Source organism: Phasianus colchicus, chromosome 2, assembly GCF_987193195.1.
Source record: "Phasianus colchicus chromosome 2, bPhaCol1.hap1.1, whole genome shotgun sequence".
NCBI classification, from domain to species: domain Eukaryota; kingdom Metazoa; phylum Chordata; class Aves; order Galliformes; family Phasianidae; genus Phasianus; species Phasianus colchicus.
Genome location: NC_143437.1, coordinates 20,554,461 through 20,575,022, shown reverse-complemented (window position 1 = coordinate 20,575,022; position 20,562 = coordinate 20,554,461). Strand labels below are relative to the sequence as shown.

Below are 20,562 nucleotides of genomic sequence, written 5' to 3'. Positions count from 1 at the left end.
TTGACACCAAAGTGGAGAGAACAAGTTAGTATGATCAAGGGCAGTCAGAAGATCACAGAGGAAAAGTTTACCAGGTAGTTTCATCAAGGACAGATGCGAAGCCTTGCACCTTGCCTAGTATAAACCCTTGCAGCATTACAGGGTAGAGACTGACCAGCTATGGAACAACTCAGCTGGAAAGAACTTGGGGGGATCTTAGTAGATAGGAAGTCAAACATGAGCCAGCAATGTACCCTGGCAGCAAAAATAGGCAACTGCATCTTGAGCCATTTAACAGGACCATAGCCAGACAATTAAAGGAAGTGATTACATGCCATCACTTAGCGTTTGTCCTGTTCTGGCCCCAAGAAAGATTGATGAATTGGAGTGAGTTCAGCAGAGGGCCTCTAAGGCAGTCAGGAGGCTGGAGAACTTGGCATGTGAGGACACTTTTTTCACCATGGGGACAGTAACGCAGTGGTGCAGACTGCCCTGAGATGTTGCTCACTTTCCCTTAAGATTTCCAAGGTACAAAAGTATAAAGCCCTAAATAACCTCATCTGACCTCTCAACCGACAGTACTTTGAGCGGGAAGCTGGACTGGATGAGAGCCATTCCAACCTGAATTACTTTGTCATCCTGTAAAGCAAATGAACATTTTAAAGAAAGACTGCCACTATCCTGTGGGAGCTCAAGAGGTGGAATGCACTGTGTTTTACACTTACTAAAAAAAATCCATATTTGAGCAAATTTTATTTTATTTTATTTTATTTTAGGAAAAAAGTTGTAAATACTTCTGAGAATTGCCAAACTCATCCTCAAGACACTCCATATGTAGAGTTATTGTGTATAGATTCAGGAGCGAGGCTTACTGCTATCCTGTTAGCAGAATAATAAGAGTGCTTGTTGAAAGGCATCTTTATAAGCAAAAACTAGCCTTAACCTGCTACAAAACTATGGCTTCAGAGACAACAGATTAAAGGCAGTTTTTGGTGAGATTCTAAACTCCACTAACTCATCTAAACATTTGGAAGGAATGTCAGGTGCTTAGAAATAGCAAATATCTCAGTTCAATGGGGTAAAGCCAAGATATGTGTACAAAACTTGAGCTTAGTTTCCAGGGCACTGCTGATAATCAGTGATGACAATACCTACTCCACAGTTTAATTCCAATAGTAAACTCATAAGAAAAACAACAGTGAAAGGCTGACATGCATAAGAAGTAGCAGCCATCAACAATAACTTCACAAAACCTGCTTGTGATCCTACCATTCTACCATTTAATCTGTTGACAAAACACCTCCAGTTCCTCTTGACATAAGCTACTTTGTGATCTCAAAGTAAAAAATAATTCCAAGAAGACGAGGGGAAGAGGGAAAAAGAAAGAAAAAAACTAATGAAATGCCTTTTCAGCACTAAAATATCACACTACTTACATAACATTAGATCCCACCTGATATTCGTATTCTGTGTAAGGCAACAACTGGTCATCTCTGAAGAACGTTGAAGAGCCATTGTAAACAAGTATGAGGTCTAAATTTATGAGGGCTCGTGTTGTCCGTCTTCTGTAAAGTTCATAGTATAAAATCTTCCCATTTGGCTGCTGTGGGCCAGTCCATAGGACAGAAGACACTGTCTGGAAGCCCCTGGCTGTGGCCTGTATCTCTATGAGAGGTGCGGGCTGTGCTGCTGGTGGTGCCTCCAGTGTCTGGACAGATGCCCACTCACTGGAGGCACAGCCCAGCTCTGTGCAAGCCTGGAGCTGTACCTCGTACCTTGGAAAACATAAGTGGGAACAAAGTGGTTAAAACATTGGAATCAAACACGCATTGGAGGGGGGAGGGGTCTTAATTTTTTTGGTCTTTGGCATTTTTGAAAAAGTAAACCGTTTATATCAACATATAGACTACATGGGGGAATTCATAAAGCAGATGACAGAAGAAAGTTTCATCCAGGTTTTACACTGAGGTAGTGGAGTCGCCATCCCTGAGTGTATTTAAGGACCGTTTGGATGTGGTGCTCAGGGACATGATTTAGTAGAGGGTTGTTAGAGTTGGGATAGTGTGGTTGGGTTGTGGTTGGACTCGATGATCTTTGAGGTCTTTTTCAACCTGGATGATTCTATGATTCTGTGATTTTTGTTTTCAAAGCAGTAATCATATCTTCATGAGTCAAGTAATCAAATTATTTTGATGACATGAATCAAAATGATGATTTATTGTAAAAGATGATGTGGATATCATTTGAGAACAGGATCATCACTAACTTCACTCTATTACTCTTCTCTCTTTGGATTTAGATTAGTTATATGTAAATAGTAGACAGACTTATCAACCATGTAACACACACAAATTATGCCTACACAAATATATACGGAAAGGTCACGTAAATAATCAAGAATTAGCAGGGAAGACATTATTTCAGTATCAAGTGTGTTGCTTTCTTTTTTGCAGCTCACAAGTCGTGCAGGTTCTGGAGTCTGTAGCAGAGTACTAAACCACCCTGTGTATCAATTATAACCCAGGTCAACTCTATGCACTTCATCAAGATGATACATAGCTGGTGTTACTGTAAATTAAAATATCTCGGCTTTATCATTTGCCTTTTAGGAACTAAAACCCATGGGTCTGACCAACTGTTTAAAATGGAGAGTTAATGCCAGCCTACTGATTCAACTTGCAGCATTCATTTAACAAACATAATCCTCCAGACTTACCAACTGTAGGGTTGTAGTCCTGCCACTATGAACGAACGTCTCACAAAGGAACTATGAGATGCATCAAAGTCAACAGTCTTCTTTCCTGTTTCAACAGGCTTGTGGATGGAGATCGTATAATTTTTAATGTCACCGTTTACTTTGATAGGAGGATCCCAGGCCACCAAAATCTCCTTTGAGGACCATGCTTGCAATCTAGGAGGCAACATCCCAGAAGGAGCAGAGGGGTTGGTTTTTATCTGAGCTGATGGACTGGTCACGCTCCCTTGGCTGTTATTTGCAGTGACAGTGTAGCTGTACTCCATTCCTGGTGTTAAGGTGAAATCAAGGTAGCGAGTTTCCTGACCCGAGTAAACAAGAACATCATCCCTTCTTAGCTCGTAGCTTGTGATTTTACCATTGGGCTTAGCTGGACTTTTCCATGTGATCTCAATTGACTCTGAGCCCATGACAAGCAGCCTCGGAGCTTCCATATTTAATGGTGGAGCCTCCATGGTTGTCACTGACTGGGCTGTGCTAGATGTGCAGCCCCCAGCAGTACAGGCAACCAATTCAAAATCATACTGTGTGTAAGGCTGCAGATCAGAAATCAACATTTGCAAGTTTTTGCCAAGATAATACTCTTCATTGTTTAATTTCAAAATGTACTTGGTGATATCTCCATTTTGTATTTGGGGAGGTGCCCAGGATGCATTAACCTGAGTGGAACTGACAGCCTGCAGAGATGGTGGATCCACTAACGCAGGAGCTGCTTCCAATGTTCGTATTGCAGCTGGTTCACTGGTAGAGCAGCCACCCATTGTGCAGGCAACTATTGCATAACTGTACATAGAATAGGGTAGTAAGTCCTCATCCGTGTAGTTGAAGGTAGCTGCATCAAAGCTGAAAGGATAGAGAACATCATTTTTTAGCAGCCTGTATGATTGAAGAATACCATTGGGCTGTGCTGGTGCATCCCATGAGACGAGCACCTTGCGAGGGTTAACTGATGCTAAGGATAACCTAGGGGCAGCGAGACCTTTTGGGGCAGTTTGACTGGTCATGGCTGCTGTCCAAGAGCTGTCAGTGTAGCCCGCTGCATTCCAGGTGCGTATTTTGTATTCATACCTTGTCCATGGCTGCAAACCTTTATCATTGTACACAAATGTATTACTTTCAGTGTTATATTCTGTGAAAACAATTTTCTCATCTTCCATTGTTGCTCTGTACCCTGCAGCATTTTCTTTTGTGCATCTGTGAATAACTTCATAGCGAATTATTTTTCCATTTGGATTAATTGGCTCCAACCAGCTCAGCTCAATGTTGGTAGCATTCACTGCCTGGATTACGGGTGCCATCTGAGACACTGGAGGTGCTTCACCTGTTCGAATGGGCTGGGGTGAAGAACGAGTGCAGCCTGCTGCATTACAAGCTTCCAGTAGCAGCGTATAGAGCGTGTATGGCTCAAGGCGCCTGAAGAGGAACTGGCGAGATAAACCACTGTACTCCAGGTTGTCATCACTGAAAATATTGTAGGTCTAAGGAAAAAAAAAAAAAAAAAGAAAGACTGAAAGGGAAAGAAGTCAGGATAAAAGGACAGAAATCTATAAATCAAAATGTTTGTAAACAAGCTATAGATGAGACGCCTTAATCTTCGCAACAGAGTGAGTTCTATCAACCAACTATCCAGTAGCTGACTTCCTTGATAGTAACAATCACCACACAAACAGATCATTGATACAAAAATAATGTTTTGATCCAATTTTCACGATTTTTTTTTTTCATTTGGATTGTAGCAATAAATCACCTAGCGACACTTTTCATTATGTTTGTTTGTTATCAAGTTTTATAGCAAGCATCTTATAGATTAGCCCAAAGCTTCTTGCAGACTAACTCTAAACAAAACCATTTAAGAAAAAAAAAAAAAATCAAAAGCTCCCCCTCCCACCCTCTCTCTTTTTGGGTAATTGATCTACAATCAGTTGAAACCACTGTGTTAACAGAAGGTACAAATATCAGAACAAAATTCTCTCAAACCTAAAGCTTCTAGAAGTGCATTTTGGCAATGTCTAGAGTAAAGGGCTAAAGTTATTAACAATGAGCTTTCATGCATAGCTTTCTGTCCATTAAATTAACAGTTTGGTTCACTGTAAATGAACTTTTGTGGTTGGGGCTAGCACAGGAGTGTTAATTCTCATTTGAATATAAGCACAAGCCATGAGTGTGCTCTTAGTGCCTTGTGCTTACATAGGACTTCTGTCTTATTTTAAAGTATAATGCATTTGATTGAGTCTTTTCCAGCAAAAAACATTTGATATGCATCGTTTATCTTTTCTTTATTTTTGATCAAGCAAAATGTGAACACAGAGATTACCTTAATTATGCCATTGGGTTCAGAAGGCTCTGACCATTTCAGCAACAGAGCCCTGCCGTTCTCTTTCTTTTCCACAGTGAAGTTGCTCAGGCCACTGGGTGAAGCTTCCAATGTGCGCACAGATGTCCAGGGGCTTGAAACCTGTCCGGCGTTGTTTACAGCTACGACATGGACATGATATGTTGTGAAAGGTTTCAATCCAAATAAATGAGCTTGATGCTTTCCTCCCTGAAGCAAGAATACAGATGTTTGAGTTAGTTAAAAAAGTAATCAGCATCTGTGGTTTATGTCACTTGGAAAATGAGGTCTCAGCTCTGGGTCTCTTCTGACCGCTTTGCAGAATACCCCAGCTGGTTACCAGGATTTTTCTGTGGATTTCCATGGCTGAATCTCAGAAAGAAACTGTTAGGATTTTTAAAAAATATCAGTCAATATGGTGGAGTCTTTGGAGCTGATTTCTGGGTATGCACACTCAAACCATTTTCCTTTGTCTTATCCTATCTATTTGTGAAAAAAAGATTATGATGTTTCCAAGAGTACAGTCTCATTTCCTTACTGAAAACAAAATGCTTAAAAGTGGGATGAGAAAAATGGAGGGAGAGGTGGAAAGAATAAACTGGTTTTGGTATTCCTGCTCTATCAGGATGTCCCTTGAGGCCAAGCAGAGGCCAAGGCTGGCTAGAAAGTATGCGGCTATGCAGGGTATGGAGATGAGACTTTCTGGAATGGCTGGGGCTCACCCGTTGCCATGCAAGGGGCCTGCCAAGCGGGTGGATGTGGGCAGGCAGAATACAGTAGACAGGAGGGACCACTGCACTGGCACTGCAGCTTGCCCCAAACAGCAGCTGATAGAGACCCAACCCTGCAGAGGAATGCAGCACAGCACAGCACTGCTACTAGCAGCGATGGAAGGCAAGGTGCCTAACAAAGAAGGGGAGTAGCATGCATCACTAAGAGACTCTTCAGACGTGCCTCACTGGGGGAAGAAAGGGGATCTGCTGATCACCAATGTATTAAATTCCATTCTTAGCAGGGCTTTTGCATTAGTTTTTCCAATACAAAGAACGCGAGCACAAGAATTCAGCTTCATTCGCGTGGCAGTAAGCTGCAGCCAATTTCTCTCCTTCCGTAAGTTGTATTAAGTTGTTAAATGCTAACACTTTCAATTGTTTAATATTTAAACATTTGTTAGGAGAACAGAATCAGAAACAAATTTTAAAGAAATATTAATTTCTTTTTTTAAATATTAAAAGTTGGATCATCAATATTTCAGTAGTTATTTCCTCACAACAATGAGTTAGTCTTTTAGATAAATATAGCGCAGCGTTTGAGTTGACCATTATGAATATTAAATCTGAAGATGCCACAAGTACAGATTATAAACATACTTTTCTGATAAATGATTCCTTTTTCTGTTAAACAGGGCAAACACTAGCAAGATTAATAATGCAAAAAAGTATAATTCTTTGTTAGGAATTCCCAGGCATCATTGCCAAAAAAGCATAAGCTCAAATGCAAATAGCAATCACCTCGAACAGATTATATATAAAAAAGCTCTGGCTGCTGCGGGACATTTAGAGATATCTTTTGTCATAAGAAATATGGAAAGCATGTGGGCTATAAAGCAAAAACATATGTATATTGTCAATAGCAGCACCTGTTCAATTACAGTTTATTTCAGTACGGAGAATTTTGTTCGGCCCCTAGATGGCAATACTATCAAACGCTTTTTGTAACACGAGAGCTTAATGATTAACAACGCGCGTTCAGTCATCCAACATACTCAAGGCAGCCATTAAAAAAATAACAAAACTGATTTCATTATAGATTCTTTTAATAAACATTTATGGCTTAGATCTTTGAAAGTGGAAGCGTTCAAACTGCCATAGCCAAAAACCTATACGGCTGAACGCAGAATTATGAACTGCAGGTTAAAGAACAGAGCTCAAATTGAAGTTCATGCTTAGCATAAGAATCTGGCATCAGAAATTATGTTGGCACAAAACATGATTAAAATTAGCTTTACAATTGGATGTGGTCTATATTAATAGTTTTTATGAGGACAGTTATCTATTAGGTTTTCAAAACAGAACTTTTAAAAGCCTAAAATTTACATTGCATGGTTTGGAGGTGGAGGAGGAAGGAAGGGAACACACCGCATTAAATTACTGCTCCTGAACCATTACACAGGGGCTCTCAGAAGGTACAAACACATCATTACAAACACTGTACAAAAAGTAATGGTTCTGCTTTCTTATCACCAGTGTGATCAGGGTGGGCTTTTGTGACAACAATACTAGAAAACGCTTTTTTTTTTTTTTTTTAAACAGAAAAATGGCATATTTTTCATCACCCTTGACAGTCTTTCCACTAAACCCCAAGATTTAATTATTTACAATCCTCACCACCCTTTGAAATGAAACAAGGCTGGAGGGATTTCCTTGCCTGCAGTTCGCTGCGTTCTCTGGAGACTGCTAAACCATTCCTTCCAGGGATGACTTTTATCCCTGGCTCCTACAGATACTTCTTGAAGAGCAAACGGTTTACATGTATTTTTGTTTTGTTTGGTTTTGAAGTAAGCTCAGGGGATGTCCTCCCAGAAAATGAAGCCACACTTTCTCTCCCTGCACTGCTGCCATTGCCATCTGTGAATTTACTCAGCTCAGAGGTTGATCCTAAAAATGAGGATGGATGGCAGTCGCAGTGATTTATTTTAAGAATTATTTAATATCCTAGCCTAGAAATACTGCCCTGATGGAATGGTTAAACACAAATGGCAAACACACAGCTTGCAAAGGATAGCACGGTAACCTTTGGCTTCAGTGGACAACTGCACTGTCTTAAACAGGCGCAGGATCACAATCCATGCGTGGAATGTTCTCCCAGTCTTTGTTTGCAAAGCCATGAACTCATATATCCCATGTTTACACACTGCTAACGGGCCAGATTTCATTTACCATTAAAAGCAAGCCAACAAAATAAAATTTTAATGCAAACATTAAGATATTCGTAGCTCAAGACTGACTGACCATGAAAGCTGATGGATTGCAGCCCCATGCCCTCCTTTCTGTGTCTCCTATTGCAAAGCAGACTCACTTATTCAGTCATTAAATTAAGAATAACTTAGCAAACAATGTGTGTTCACTCTCACACTCCTCCTGAAAGGTCTATACTTTTAAGGTAAACGCTGCAGACCCGGACTGGAGGTAGCTGTGTCAGCATCCCCATACTGCAGCCCAGAGCTACCTGCCAACCACCCATTGCTTCGGGTAGCCCTGTTCCTTACCTCTGACAGCAATGGCAGCATCGCCACTCTGAGATGCAGGGTAGCATCTCTGCTTTTGTTGTGCAAAAGGCTTTACATGCTGCCAGTAGAAGTGTAAGCTGATAGCAGCAACAAATGCACCCTGCTTGGCTAATTCCATAGCTCCAACTGTAAATTAGGATAAAAGTTATTTAAAACAAAACCTTGTTTTAACAGATTTTCAAAGCATAAAACAAGAGAGCACAAATCATGAATAATGTATCCATCGAGATTTGCTTCAGATTGCCTTTTTTGTTTGTTTATTTTTTAATTCATGAGCACAAAAGTCAGTTAAAGTCTGGAAACAAATGGGCACACTCTTTCATGCCTCTCAAAGGCGGTAATGGCTGGGATGCAAGGTGCCGGCCTTCCCCTTGTTCCTCCAGCACGGGCAAGGCTGTGCAGCTGTTGAGAGCCTGCCGGTTTTACATGCCTACCGTGATCACTGCCAACGACTTGAAGTGCCCCTAAGGTGACAACAGGATCAAGAGGTCTTTGTAAGTTGAAAATGATCAAAAATTAACATTGATCTGTAGCTGTCAATAATACTCTGTGCAAGTGGACTCCCCGCACAGATGTTTAACGTGCATAAAACTACACAACCTAGTCATCTTTTAATCTATCGATCTGACGAAGCAGTACTTTCCAGTGTTGCCACTCTGCGCTTTTCCTCCCTTTTCAAGGCAGTTGAAAATGTTGCCCAGTTGCCCAGGTCTCAGGGAGAGTTCAAAACATGATGGATAGATCAGAACCCTGAACCTCTCAGGAGCTGCCCAACAGAGAGCTTCAGGACCTACTCCTGCTTCAGAGGTCATCGTCAACACTCAGTAAGTCACCATCCAGTCATGTTAAGGCAAGGCTCCGATTTCTTCTTTCTCCCTATCACCTCTTTGTATAGTAGTCCCTATTCAGCAGGTATCTTTGATATCTGATGAAAAAGCTGGCTCATTTTTTTTTCTGTGAGTCTCTAACTAAATATCAGAGAGGGCATCAGAGACAATCACACTGCTAATGGTACTGGTTATTTCATATCCTCCAGACATACATGATCAGAAGGTAATTCTGTATGACATTCTCTTTTCTACAGAAGCAGACACCGAACTCACCCTGGTCAAGGGAGGAGGGAGCTATAATCTCCTAGCCGTCAGAATATTATTCCAACCATCCACCGATGTCAGTTTTCAAAATTCTCCAGCAAGGAAGACACTTCCTCCACAAGTGACAGGAAAGCTGGGAATATTTGGGGTTTTACAAAGATCCTCATTTTGCCCTTAACTTTGACATTATTCACTTTGCCAGTCCCATAACTTTCCATAACTGCAAACACAGTGAGCACCTCCACCTTGACAAAACTCAGATGTTCATGTTTATTTCTCAGCAAGCATCTTAGCCCCTGCCTTCCCTCTCAAAATTGCACTGGGTTCATTTTCATATACAATCCCTAACTTATCCTTTGGGTTGCCTTCCTTCTCCAGCTTGTATTATGCACATGGTTTCTTTTTCATTTTTAAAATCTACTCTATTCCTAAAGCCTTATGCTCAAATTCACAAGGATATAACTTACAGATACACAGGTAATCTATGACTCCATTCCTTCCTCTAGCAGTGTGGACTGGAATATAAATTATTCCCATGATAGTACTGAAAAAAACTCAAAGGTAAACCAAATAGAAACCAAAGTATTACTCATTTTGCCAGAAATGATCTTGCCTAAAAGCAACCAGTTTTTTCCAGTCCTACCAGAAATTGTTGTCACGCTATTTATTTTCCTCCAAATTTGAGTAAAAATTAATTCTAGAGTTTTCATTATAATGTTTGGTACATTTCACTTTTAAGATTTTACCTTTTAAGAACTACTTTGCACTTCATTCTGGAAATTAAAAATTGCCTTTCAACCCAGAGTTTTCTTTTTAAATTATTATTGCAATGATTAATATTACCGAACAAGCCATCAAAAGCAGTAACATGTATTACACAACTGGTACTTTTTTTTATGGTATAATTTTTATGACACAACAACCAAATTGTAAAAAGAAAAATCATAATAAAAATTAAAAAAAAAAATCTAAATAGCATTTAAATGTATGCCTTTTTTAAAGAACTCATTTGTACACCCCTGCTCCACTCAGCACACAATGGAGATATTTCCTAAGTGACTATTCTTACTGGAGCTTGGGAACATGTTTTGTGAGGAACCTTCAGAAAAAGCAGTAATCTAAGGAGTTTAAAATGTTCTGCAAACCGCAACAATTAGTACCTGATCTACAAGTATCGCATTGCAATTCATTTTTCTCCTTCCTGGCAGAGCGTGTGAGGAACTGTGAACTGCATGCAGCTGAATCTGTCAAGTGGGGCTGGTGCACATTTTCACAGCAGTCAGCTTTCCTTCCTGGCACACCTGGGCATCTGGGGACCTGCTGCAGCCTCAGCAGGAGTCTCGGTCCCCAGCTTTGATTGGAAGACAAAGAATCACAAAGGAAGCGAGGAGGCATGGAGCAGCAAAACGGCACCAAGCACACTAAGCCAGCTGCAGTCAGCCGCTGCGCTGGCTTTTGGGAGCAAGTATGCTTTTAAACAGCAGTGCAGCACTGGAAAAACTTTTAAAATTCTTTTCGGAGTGAAGTCAACACTTCAGTACCCTGTTCTGTGCCACTTTCGTAAGGTTTTCTTTTCTTTTTTAACATAAGGGCAAACATCATATTTAAAATTCATCTAACATCACCAAGTGCCACGTATTTGCAGCTGTATTATTTGTCTAATTTGTGCTAAGAACCACTGAAATACAAAAAGAGATTTTTCTGCATGACTAAATAAATCAGATCAACCAAAATATCAATGACATGACATTCTACTATAGACACCATCTAGAGGATGATGTCAACATGTTTTCTTAACATTAATATTTTATCCCTTACAACACTCACAAGACCTACTGTATAATTAACCGTAGTTTCTCACCTTTGATTTTTCTTCCACATTTTTTTTCACTTTTAACCAGGCATTTTATTCCTCACCATGAGAAAGGGATGGAGATGAAAGGGTAGAAAACCAGATACCTGACAGGACTGCCTTCTCCAAACTTAGGTTTGGTCAGTTCAAATCTGCCGCCTTTACTTAATCTGAACAAGACTTTTCACTTTATACAGTAATTTTGGATATGATGACCTGGATTAACTCTTCAAAATAAGAAATGCAGAATACGGTGCAAAAAAATTCAATAGTATTGAGATACTATTGAGGTATGAGATATAGTACCTGAAGCCCACTGAAAAACAATTGCATGCCCTCCTTGGTAAAAAACACATATATTGTATGTTCTGGTATTGAGCTGAGTGGGGCACGCATTGTGGAGAGCTGATAGGAGAAAGGGCAAAGATTACTAGGTATATGAAATATAATACAAGAAAGGGAGCTGTTGGAGAGGGTCCTGAGGAGGGCCACTAAGATGATCAGAGGAGTGGAGCACCTCCCCTATGAAGACAGGCTGAGGGAGCTGAAAAGAAGGCTGTGGGGTGACCTAACTGCAGTCTTTCAGTTCCTTAAGGGAGCCTATAAACAGGAAGGGAGCCAACTCTTTAGAAGGGCAGATAATGGCAGGACAAGGAGAAATAGTTTTAAGTTGAAGGAGGGAAGATTTAGGTTGGATATCAGGGATATTCTTTACCAGGAGAGCAGTGAGGTGCTGGAACAGGCTGCCTATAGAGTTTGTAGATGCCCCATCCCTGGAGGTGTTCAAGGCCAGGATGGATGGGGCACTGGGCATCCTGGTTTAGTATGAGATACGGAGGTTGGTGGCCCTGCCTGTGGCAAGGGGGTAGGAGCTTAATTGAGGTCCCTTCCAGCCCAAGCCACTCCATGATTCTACAAAATCCAGAACTGCGTTAAGGTAGCACCATGTCCTCCAGCAGTGAGTTCACTGAGATGCTGCAGATAGGCTGGTACACCTTGGTCACAAGGGAAAGGGGAACGTCCTGTTGGGTTTAGCCTGGAGGAGGGATGTCTGAGAGAAGCTGAAGGGCCAGCAAATGCAAGTGCAAATTCTGGCTGGGGTTTACACCTCTGCAGTTGCAACTAATGTACTCACACAGCTCCACCACAGCAGAGTAGGTGATGATGAGATGGCTAGAGCCTAAAGGTTCAAACCTGCAGGTGGTAGGGGGCACGTACTTCAATATGAAGCACTAGGGGCTTGATGTCATATTTTTCTTAATGTCATAAACCATATTTTCCATTTGATGTATTGGCTGATGGCCAGCCAGAGTGATGCTTTTGACAGAACAAACACAACAGGGAATGCCACATCAAGGCTGCTACTGTCTTCTCGGCCTCACACCCTTTATTCTAACAATGCCCAGAATGACAGGTGTTGTGAAGAAGAACATCTATAGTTTTAAGCCAGAACCATGAATGCTTTTGTTGTTATCCATACAAAAAAAGTAATTTATACACTAGAACTTTTCATCTCAAGGTATCTTGTGGCAATCAGTTTTGCCTTGTTATAGAAAGACAATGTTTTTGTTATTATCAGATGTTCTGCCTTTTGATTTTATCTGAAATTTTTACTATTGAGGCATTCACACTGACTACAGATATTTGTGCCACAAACCTTCCTCAGCTCTTTACAAACTATATCACATATGATATTGTGAAGAAAAGTAGTTCTGGACTCCTTAAAACTTTTCTCATCTAATATTAAGTGACTCAGACTATATACCACAAGACCTTAATGTTCTGTAAAATTTGAAAAAAGGGTAGTTTTGATTTTGCTGTGTGGGGTTTGTATGGGTGCATAAGATGCATGTGGTGTATAGGATTTTCCTGACAAAAACAGTTACTTACAATTTTCATCTTTGCACAGCTCAACAGTCATAATGGGGAAAAAGAAATGAAAAGAGAAAAAAAAACACACAAATAACAGTTTGAGGAAAATCCTTAAGGGGATTTGTACAAGGACGGTCTGAATTCTAACAAAGATTGCAGGTGAACTTCCACATCAGTTTCCTTGAAAATGCCATTGAATGTCAGTTGTGCTCCATAAAATTAAGACTTTGCAGTTATATATGACTTTTCATCCTAGGATCTCACATCATGCTACAAGCATTAATTAATTAAGTCTCAGAATATCCCCCCGTGTTACTTTGTGCAGCTTCAGGAAACTATCATGATCGTTTTAGATCCCATTTTACACAGGTAAAGTAGACGTGCCATATTACTGTTAAGTGCAGGCTTATTTTATTCCCTTTTCCCAATCATTCTGAGTCCTTGTCTCATTCACCCAACACTTGCAAAAAGAGCAGTTCTAACTGCTGCTAAGTAGAGGAAGATAACACAGCCTCAAGGCAATTCACAGCTTTAAATCCCTGCTTTCTGCCAACACAATGGAAAATAAAGGCAACGTTTTAAAGGAGACTAAAAGGTTTTTTGCTTCTCACCGTTTTATTCTTTTTTTTTTTTTTCCCTGCCCTGCACCAAGCAGTCCTTGCTTTTCATTCAAACTTTGTCTGCTATGTGTGTAATCACTTCCGAGAAATATTAAAGGGTAAGCATAAACAATTTACTTAGTGCTACATTATAAAGGCCAACATTTTGTCCTATCTTACCATTTGTAAATTTGACTACTTTAAAAAGTGATGGGCATAAATGTACACAAGCCCCTACCTGTTGAAAACCTTTCCTTCAAGTCAACATATGGCTATTTCATTACTTCCCTTAAATTTTACACTTCCTATGTGAAAATACCTGTTCTGCAGACAGCTTGGGAAAGGAGAAGCCCAGCTGTGCTAATCCAGACCAGAAAAATAGGAAGCACTCTGCAGCCTTTAGCACACCTAGCAGAAGGCTTGTGTGGACAGGGATGCCTGCTTTCTCTTCTGTAGTCAGCTCAGTCCATCTTTTGAACATTAGCAGAGGATATCAATTAGATATATGGACCCACATGAGTCATCAAGTCCAACCCCTGGCTCCACACAGGACCACTCAAAATGGAAACCATACCTATTCCACAGCTTCCCTTGAAATACAGAAGTTTCAGCAGCAGTCTGACACCCTCCTTCCATCACCTACAGGAAGTTTGGAGGAAGAGATTGCTAGAGAGCATCCCTGCCCTTCTAGTGGAAAGCCTCAACAAGTAGCTTGAAAAGCCGGAGACCAACTGTAAGTGAAGCAAAGAATCTTGTTTTCTTTTTGTGACTACCATGGGCTGTGCTGCTGACAACACTAATGAGGTTCAATGCATATTCATTACATATTATTGTCTCTCTCAGCAGCTATGCAATTTCAAGACTCAGAATTAACTATATCAAGAGAAGAGTTGAAATGATGGCAGCAAGAGGGAAGCAGCAGTTTTATGGAGTAACAGGAAGAGAGGCTGCTTGCAGGTTTAATGTCTTGAAACCAAGTGAACCTGGTGGACAGATGATGTTGCAGACCGGATCTTAGGACTGTACTAACTTAGACCTCCTAAGGCACATAGACTGATGCTGAATTCACACATGTACTCACAAAAGCAGACAGATAAATCTGCTACAGTGTAAACAGGAAAAGAAGCTAGTTGGCATCACTTTTAAATATTATACATGAATAAAACACAATCCTTATTAATGACTTTTCATGCATTTATACGCTAGCCTCTTCCAATATGGCTTGGCCTTCCCAATGCCTGACTTTGGCCAAAAGAGAAGAACCTCTGAGCTTTGACTTGCACTAGCAAGATGCACTTGTCAGGGAAGAGATGAAGGATGTAACTATGGAATGATTACTTGAAAACAATAAAAACATAGCAGGATTCATTTAGATTCTTCACTTTCCTTGGAAAATTAAGTTATCTGGGGAATTTAAATAAATCACAAAGTCAATACAGATATATAGTTAAGCCCAGTACAAAACAAATCCTGCAGGTTTCAGAATTGATAATGTCTTTAGAACACATTATTGACTCCGGCATATTAACTTGTAGATCAACTAGTTTCACCTTATCATATATTGAACAGATGCATGTATGTGTTATAAATGTGCAATCGAAAAAGAAATTACTGAAATTTAATAATTTGGGGACAGATATGTTGTAGCTTCTACATTTAGACATGAAACTTGCATAGCTAGCATCCCCCATATCTCTCTGTAGCCTGTGCAAAGAGAGAAGTTCCTCCAAAGGGAAATACTACATTTATGTTTAGCTTCTGTTCTGAAAAGCCCTACAGAAACCTCACTATCAAAACAGATTAGACAGACTAGCCTACTTTAGCGATCTAAAATAAATTTCTAGAATTTAGAGAGAGAGAGATTATGACAAAACTGACCGCAGCCCTATTCCTCATTCCCCCTAAACTTGGAGGAGTAGCAGGCTGAAGAACTAGGAATGAATTTGAACCTGAGAAGAAGGGACAGAGTAGGGGGAAGGTCTCTTTATTTTTATTTCTCAGAATCCTCCTGTGTTAGTAACTGACAATAAATTAAATGAATCTTCCCCAAGTCAAGTCTGTCTTTGTCCACGATGGCATTTGCTGCCCAATCCGTCATCATAATATAGACCCACCAGCTTTTTCATCATATGTTCTTCTCCTGCCCTGTGGTTTAAAATTTCCATTAGTAGCCTTCAAAATACATATAACTATATGAACTTGTTAACAAAGAGAATGAAAATGTTTAATGTGTCTACGCATGGCTAGAAAGTCAGAAAAATGCATTATATTGAAGAGCTGTTGCAAATTGTCTCAGCAATATTCTATTCTAAAGCCACATCTCAACTCTGTTTGCCCCCAAAGGATGCTCTGTACTGATGAGCTTGAAACTAGTTAAAGATAAAACCACATTCTTACTTGGTGGAAAAGAGGATGTTTTTCTCATTTTCTCTCACTGTCTCTTGTCAGTCCTTTTAGGCCAAGACTTTCAAGTAACATTAAGCACAGCACTTAAATATGTGACTGTCTTAAGCTACAACTGTAGCACAAACTTCATGATGGTAGATCCTGGGTCTAGCATTTCTAGTATAGACTAGCATCAAAGAATATTTAAATTATCATCTGACTTGACCCCTTGAAGAGAAAACAATAATTTTATGAATCCATAATGACAAGATTAATACTTCACATGTGAAAAGATGGTTTCCAGAATTCTCATTAATTCTTTTTTAAAGCCTGTTGAAATAGAAGAGCTCTGCAAAGTTTTAGTAAAAAGTAAGGTTTTCTTTATAGCAAAAATACAGAAAATTTACTACTGCAAGGAATCTACTTCCCCCACTCTTGTGTGATATTAAATGTGCATTTGGCAATTCTAATTTTGTGAAACAACTGTAAACTTGGTATCTTTGTGTAGCTACCAAAGTAGCATTTCCACACTACAGAGATTTGGTTCAGGCTAGGAACTCTTTACTATGGATGGGAGAAAAGAATCAGTGCATTCAAACCTGCAGCAGATTGACTTTCATATAAAAATTCTCAGAGAAAAATTCAGAAGCAAAATGAATAACGATTTGCAATATATCCCAGTAGATTAAGTAGACACTGGGACCTCTCTTCATCTTTCTATTGTGAAGATATGACTCCTTGGAGACCTTTTGACACATACAACACACACTCCAGGTGTCTCATTCAATTCGATTTTACCCCAGAAGTAATATTATTTACTACATTAGTGCTCTGTGGGCACAGAAGCATTTAGAAAGCTCTTGTTCTACATGAAGAAAGAAGGGGGGCAGCCATGGCTTAGCTTAAAAGAAGGCATCCTGCAGCTGCAAAGCCAAAGAACTTAGAAGGAGATCCTGTGCTGTAGGTCAATTTGTGGCTTTTGCATCCATCGTAACTTGTCATAAGAGGACAATTAATTGTGTATTTGTCTCCTAAGGCTCTGCCTGCATATCTATCCAGCTCTGAGTAATATAAGACATTTAAAGCGCATACCTTCCCTCCATATCATTGCTTTTTTAGCACTCCTAAAATAATTCAATGAGCACAAGCCCCCCACATCTACCCGGTCAGATGTGAGTGGAGAGAGAGAGATTTTACTTGATGAATGCTATAGAAACAGATTTAAAATTACAATAGAGCTTTCACAGATAGACAATAAAATCTATCCATTTGGGTTGCATGTGGGAAGAGTACAATACACTCAGATGTTCCACATCTCATTTGTCATGCACTTCCACGCCTCTGGCCAGATACACGTTCAAGGTGCTGAGGAAAATACTTGTACTTTGTGATGGGATAAACTCGTCAACTGGACTTTGTTACTTACTCCCTTACATGTATTACATATTTGCAAGCTGCTTCCAGGTACTGTACTTTGGACAATTTCAGGCTACCGTCCTCACAAGAGTCTATGACATCTTATTGTCAGATTCTTCAGAAACCAACCAACCATGAGTTACTAATGCTTTGGTGCTTTCATTTGTGATCATGCTGATCCTGAGAAGCAGGGAGGACAGATACAAAGACTGTTTGGAACATACTGAATATAATGAACTACCTGGTTCTGGCTAATTGATATTTATCAAGAGTAAAAAATTCCCTGACATCTTTTCTCTGATCACACAAATGAAATCTTCACATGATTGGAGAAATCATGGCTTAGAAGGTTTGAAGACAGATGCAGGAGCTGCCTGTCAGCCCATCCACTGACTAGCCAAGCAAGCCAGTGAACTTGCCATCTCTCCTTCTCTATTTGTCTGAGATAATGCATTTGTGTATTCAACACTGATGAACGCATTTCAACCAGAGGGGACGGGGCACCCATGCAAGGGTACAGGAAGTTTTCTGTCTTCAGACATGCATGGCAGAGCGAGCAGCAGCTGTGCTTGTCCAGCAGACCCCACGTGATGCAAGCCAGGAGAAGCAGGAATAGAACCCGCTGCTTTCCAGCAGTCCTCCTTCTGCCACACCTCTACAGACATCTCCAGTACACTGCCCATGGACCTACACCTCTGTGAAAACAAGGCTGAGCTGTTTTGTTTTTTTTTTCTACCAATAGGTCTGGCCACACATGAACGATAAAAATCTGCCCATGGTGGTCAAAATCCAAATTCTGGATAGCATTTATTATGAACTTTAGCAATTTTTAATTTCTGTGTGGACATCTCAAGAGTTTATATTAACTGAATAGCTGGATGACTGTTTCTAAAATTAAATCTCATAGGTTAATTATTCACCTTATTTGTTTAGTCTTTAATCTCTGCATTGCACAACAAATCATCAGATCAGTCAGCGATACATCTACTGACTGGATAAATAATTTCATTTCATTTCTAATAATAAATGTTACAGCTATTTTCAATAAACAAATTTTTAGGATTGTTAACTCTGTAGGTATAATCCACAGAGCTTTTGAGTTCGGAAACCATATTTGTAATTGCCTTGCAATTCTCCAAATAGTCTGAAAACAATAAGTGGTCCTGTCATGATCCAAAAGAGAAAAACACTGCTTTGGCTTGAAGAGAGCCTCTCTTTCTATTTTGTTTTTCCTAACTAGTTAACTTTACATATAGCTACAGTATAATACAATGGCAAATTTATACCTCTCCATTGTCACCTGTTCAAAATGCACTGGAATATTCAGTGTTTTTTCCTGTCTTTAAATTTCCATTATGAGAACTGGAATAAATAACCAGCCACGTTTTCCCAAACTGGAAAAGTTCCAGAAGGGAAAGGGCTCTTGACATTACAGAGCTAAAGGAGTTTTCAAGACACTTTCTATTTCCATACTCGTTCTTTTGTATGCTAGGTTGCCTGCCATTATGTTTATGTAATTCTGACAGTGTTCTTAATGACACACTAACAGATTGTAAAACACGCTGCTGGCATTTACTTGTTTTTTATATTTTTAAAACAATGTCCTTCATGTAACAGTAGTTAAGCGCGGCAGAAGGACATCATTAGAGCCATGGTTAAACTGTAATTTACACCATTAGGAAGGCAGGAGCAATTTTTATTGCCTGGCAATTTTCTTGCTGAAATATTTGGACCATATGGCTCAATTTGTGTAATAACCTTAATTTCAGCACCCTTCAGGTCTGCCTCCATCTCCTACGGAATGGTAAAATGCGGTTTAGCAGAAAAGGCAACTGTCTATACTTAGAGAGTTGAGATTAATAACATGTCACGTCCTGTTTTTGGTGAAGGAATTCGAACAGCAGCCAGATGGTATCTCTACAAATAACTGTCAGGGGTCTTGATCTAATCAATACAATGTATTAATACATCTCCCTTTGCTGCTTCTCGAGGGGCTAGCGTGCAACATCTGGAAAGATTGGGGGGACCGCCAAGTAGAAAGCTGATCCTTTTCAGAATCAAACTGAGCCCAATTAATTTTTCATGTATACTTGATAACTGTTTCATAATGAGCTATGCGTCTTGACGGAGTTAGGGTTGGCGGCATGAGAGGCTTGCGCTTCCTATCCCCATTCAGTCCACTTACAGAAACCAACCCATTAATCAAACTATCTGGCATAAAACTGAAATCTCAGCTCAGCAAGAGATCAATAACCATCCTTTAAAAAAAAAAAAAAAAAAGCAAGCAACAACAAAGAACCCACCACAGAACAAGGCTTTAGTGGGCAAAAGTATCCAGGCATGACACTAGTAATTACTTTAACAAAAACCAAAACTGAGAACCACACTCACCTGACAAGCACCTATAACACAGAATTTAATATTAGCTTCCTGTCAAAAAGTAACATTTAAGTCCATTAAAAATACACTGCATTTCTGCTTTCTAGAAGCAGAGGCCATCTGGCCCCTATTCACCATAATTGCTATTATAGTCTCAAAAATAATATTTATATAGTGCTGTAAATTAACAGACAGACACCCATTCCCACTCCCAAAGAGCTTTCTGTTGATAAACTCATGTTTTAGCACTGCTCAGGAATTAGGGTCTTGCCCCCTAAAAAAAAGAACACGGCAAGATTATACATGCATTCCAGTGCTTTTTGCAAACTGAAAGGAGGAGAGAGCGAGGTCACTTGGCAGGCAGAAAATGGGAAACTGTGACAAGCATAGGGGAGACCAGCTTGAATGAGGCTGTGAAGCTGAGTGATGGGAATGGATTCAAAAGGGAGCAGTAAAGAGAAAGGACAGGAGGTCAGCTGAGAATACTAAACTTATCTTGTGTAGGACACCCAACGGCTGTTTGATGAGAATGACTTTGGTGACTGTAGACCTGGATTAGATTCAAATGGAGTCCCTAGTGGTACAAGGCTCTATATTATATTACCAATCC

At 39.9% G+C, this 20,562-nt stretch overlaps 1 protein-coding gene across 1 annotated transcript in view; it reads right to left on the bottom strand.

The window, feature by feature from the left end:
* Nucleotides 1-20,562, bottom strand: part of USH2A (usherin) — a 389,040-nt gene that overhangs the window by 20,865 nt on the left and 347,613 nt on the right. The window contains exons 62-64 of the mRNA XM_031595830.2: nucleotides 5,049-5,276; nucleotides 2,696-4,212; nucleotides 1,433-1,754 (exon numbers count right to left, since the gene is read on the bottom strand). Coding sequence (XP_031451690.2) covers nucleotides 1,433-1,754; nucleotides 2,696-4,212; nucleotides 5,049-5,276 — 2,067 coding nt within the window. The remainder of the gene's footprint in view (nucleotides 1-1,432; nucleotides 1,755-2,695; nucleotides 4,213-5,048; nucleotides 5,277-20,562) is intronic.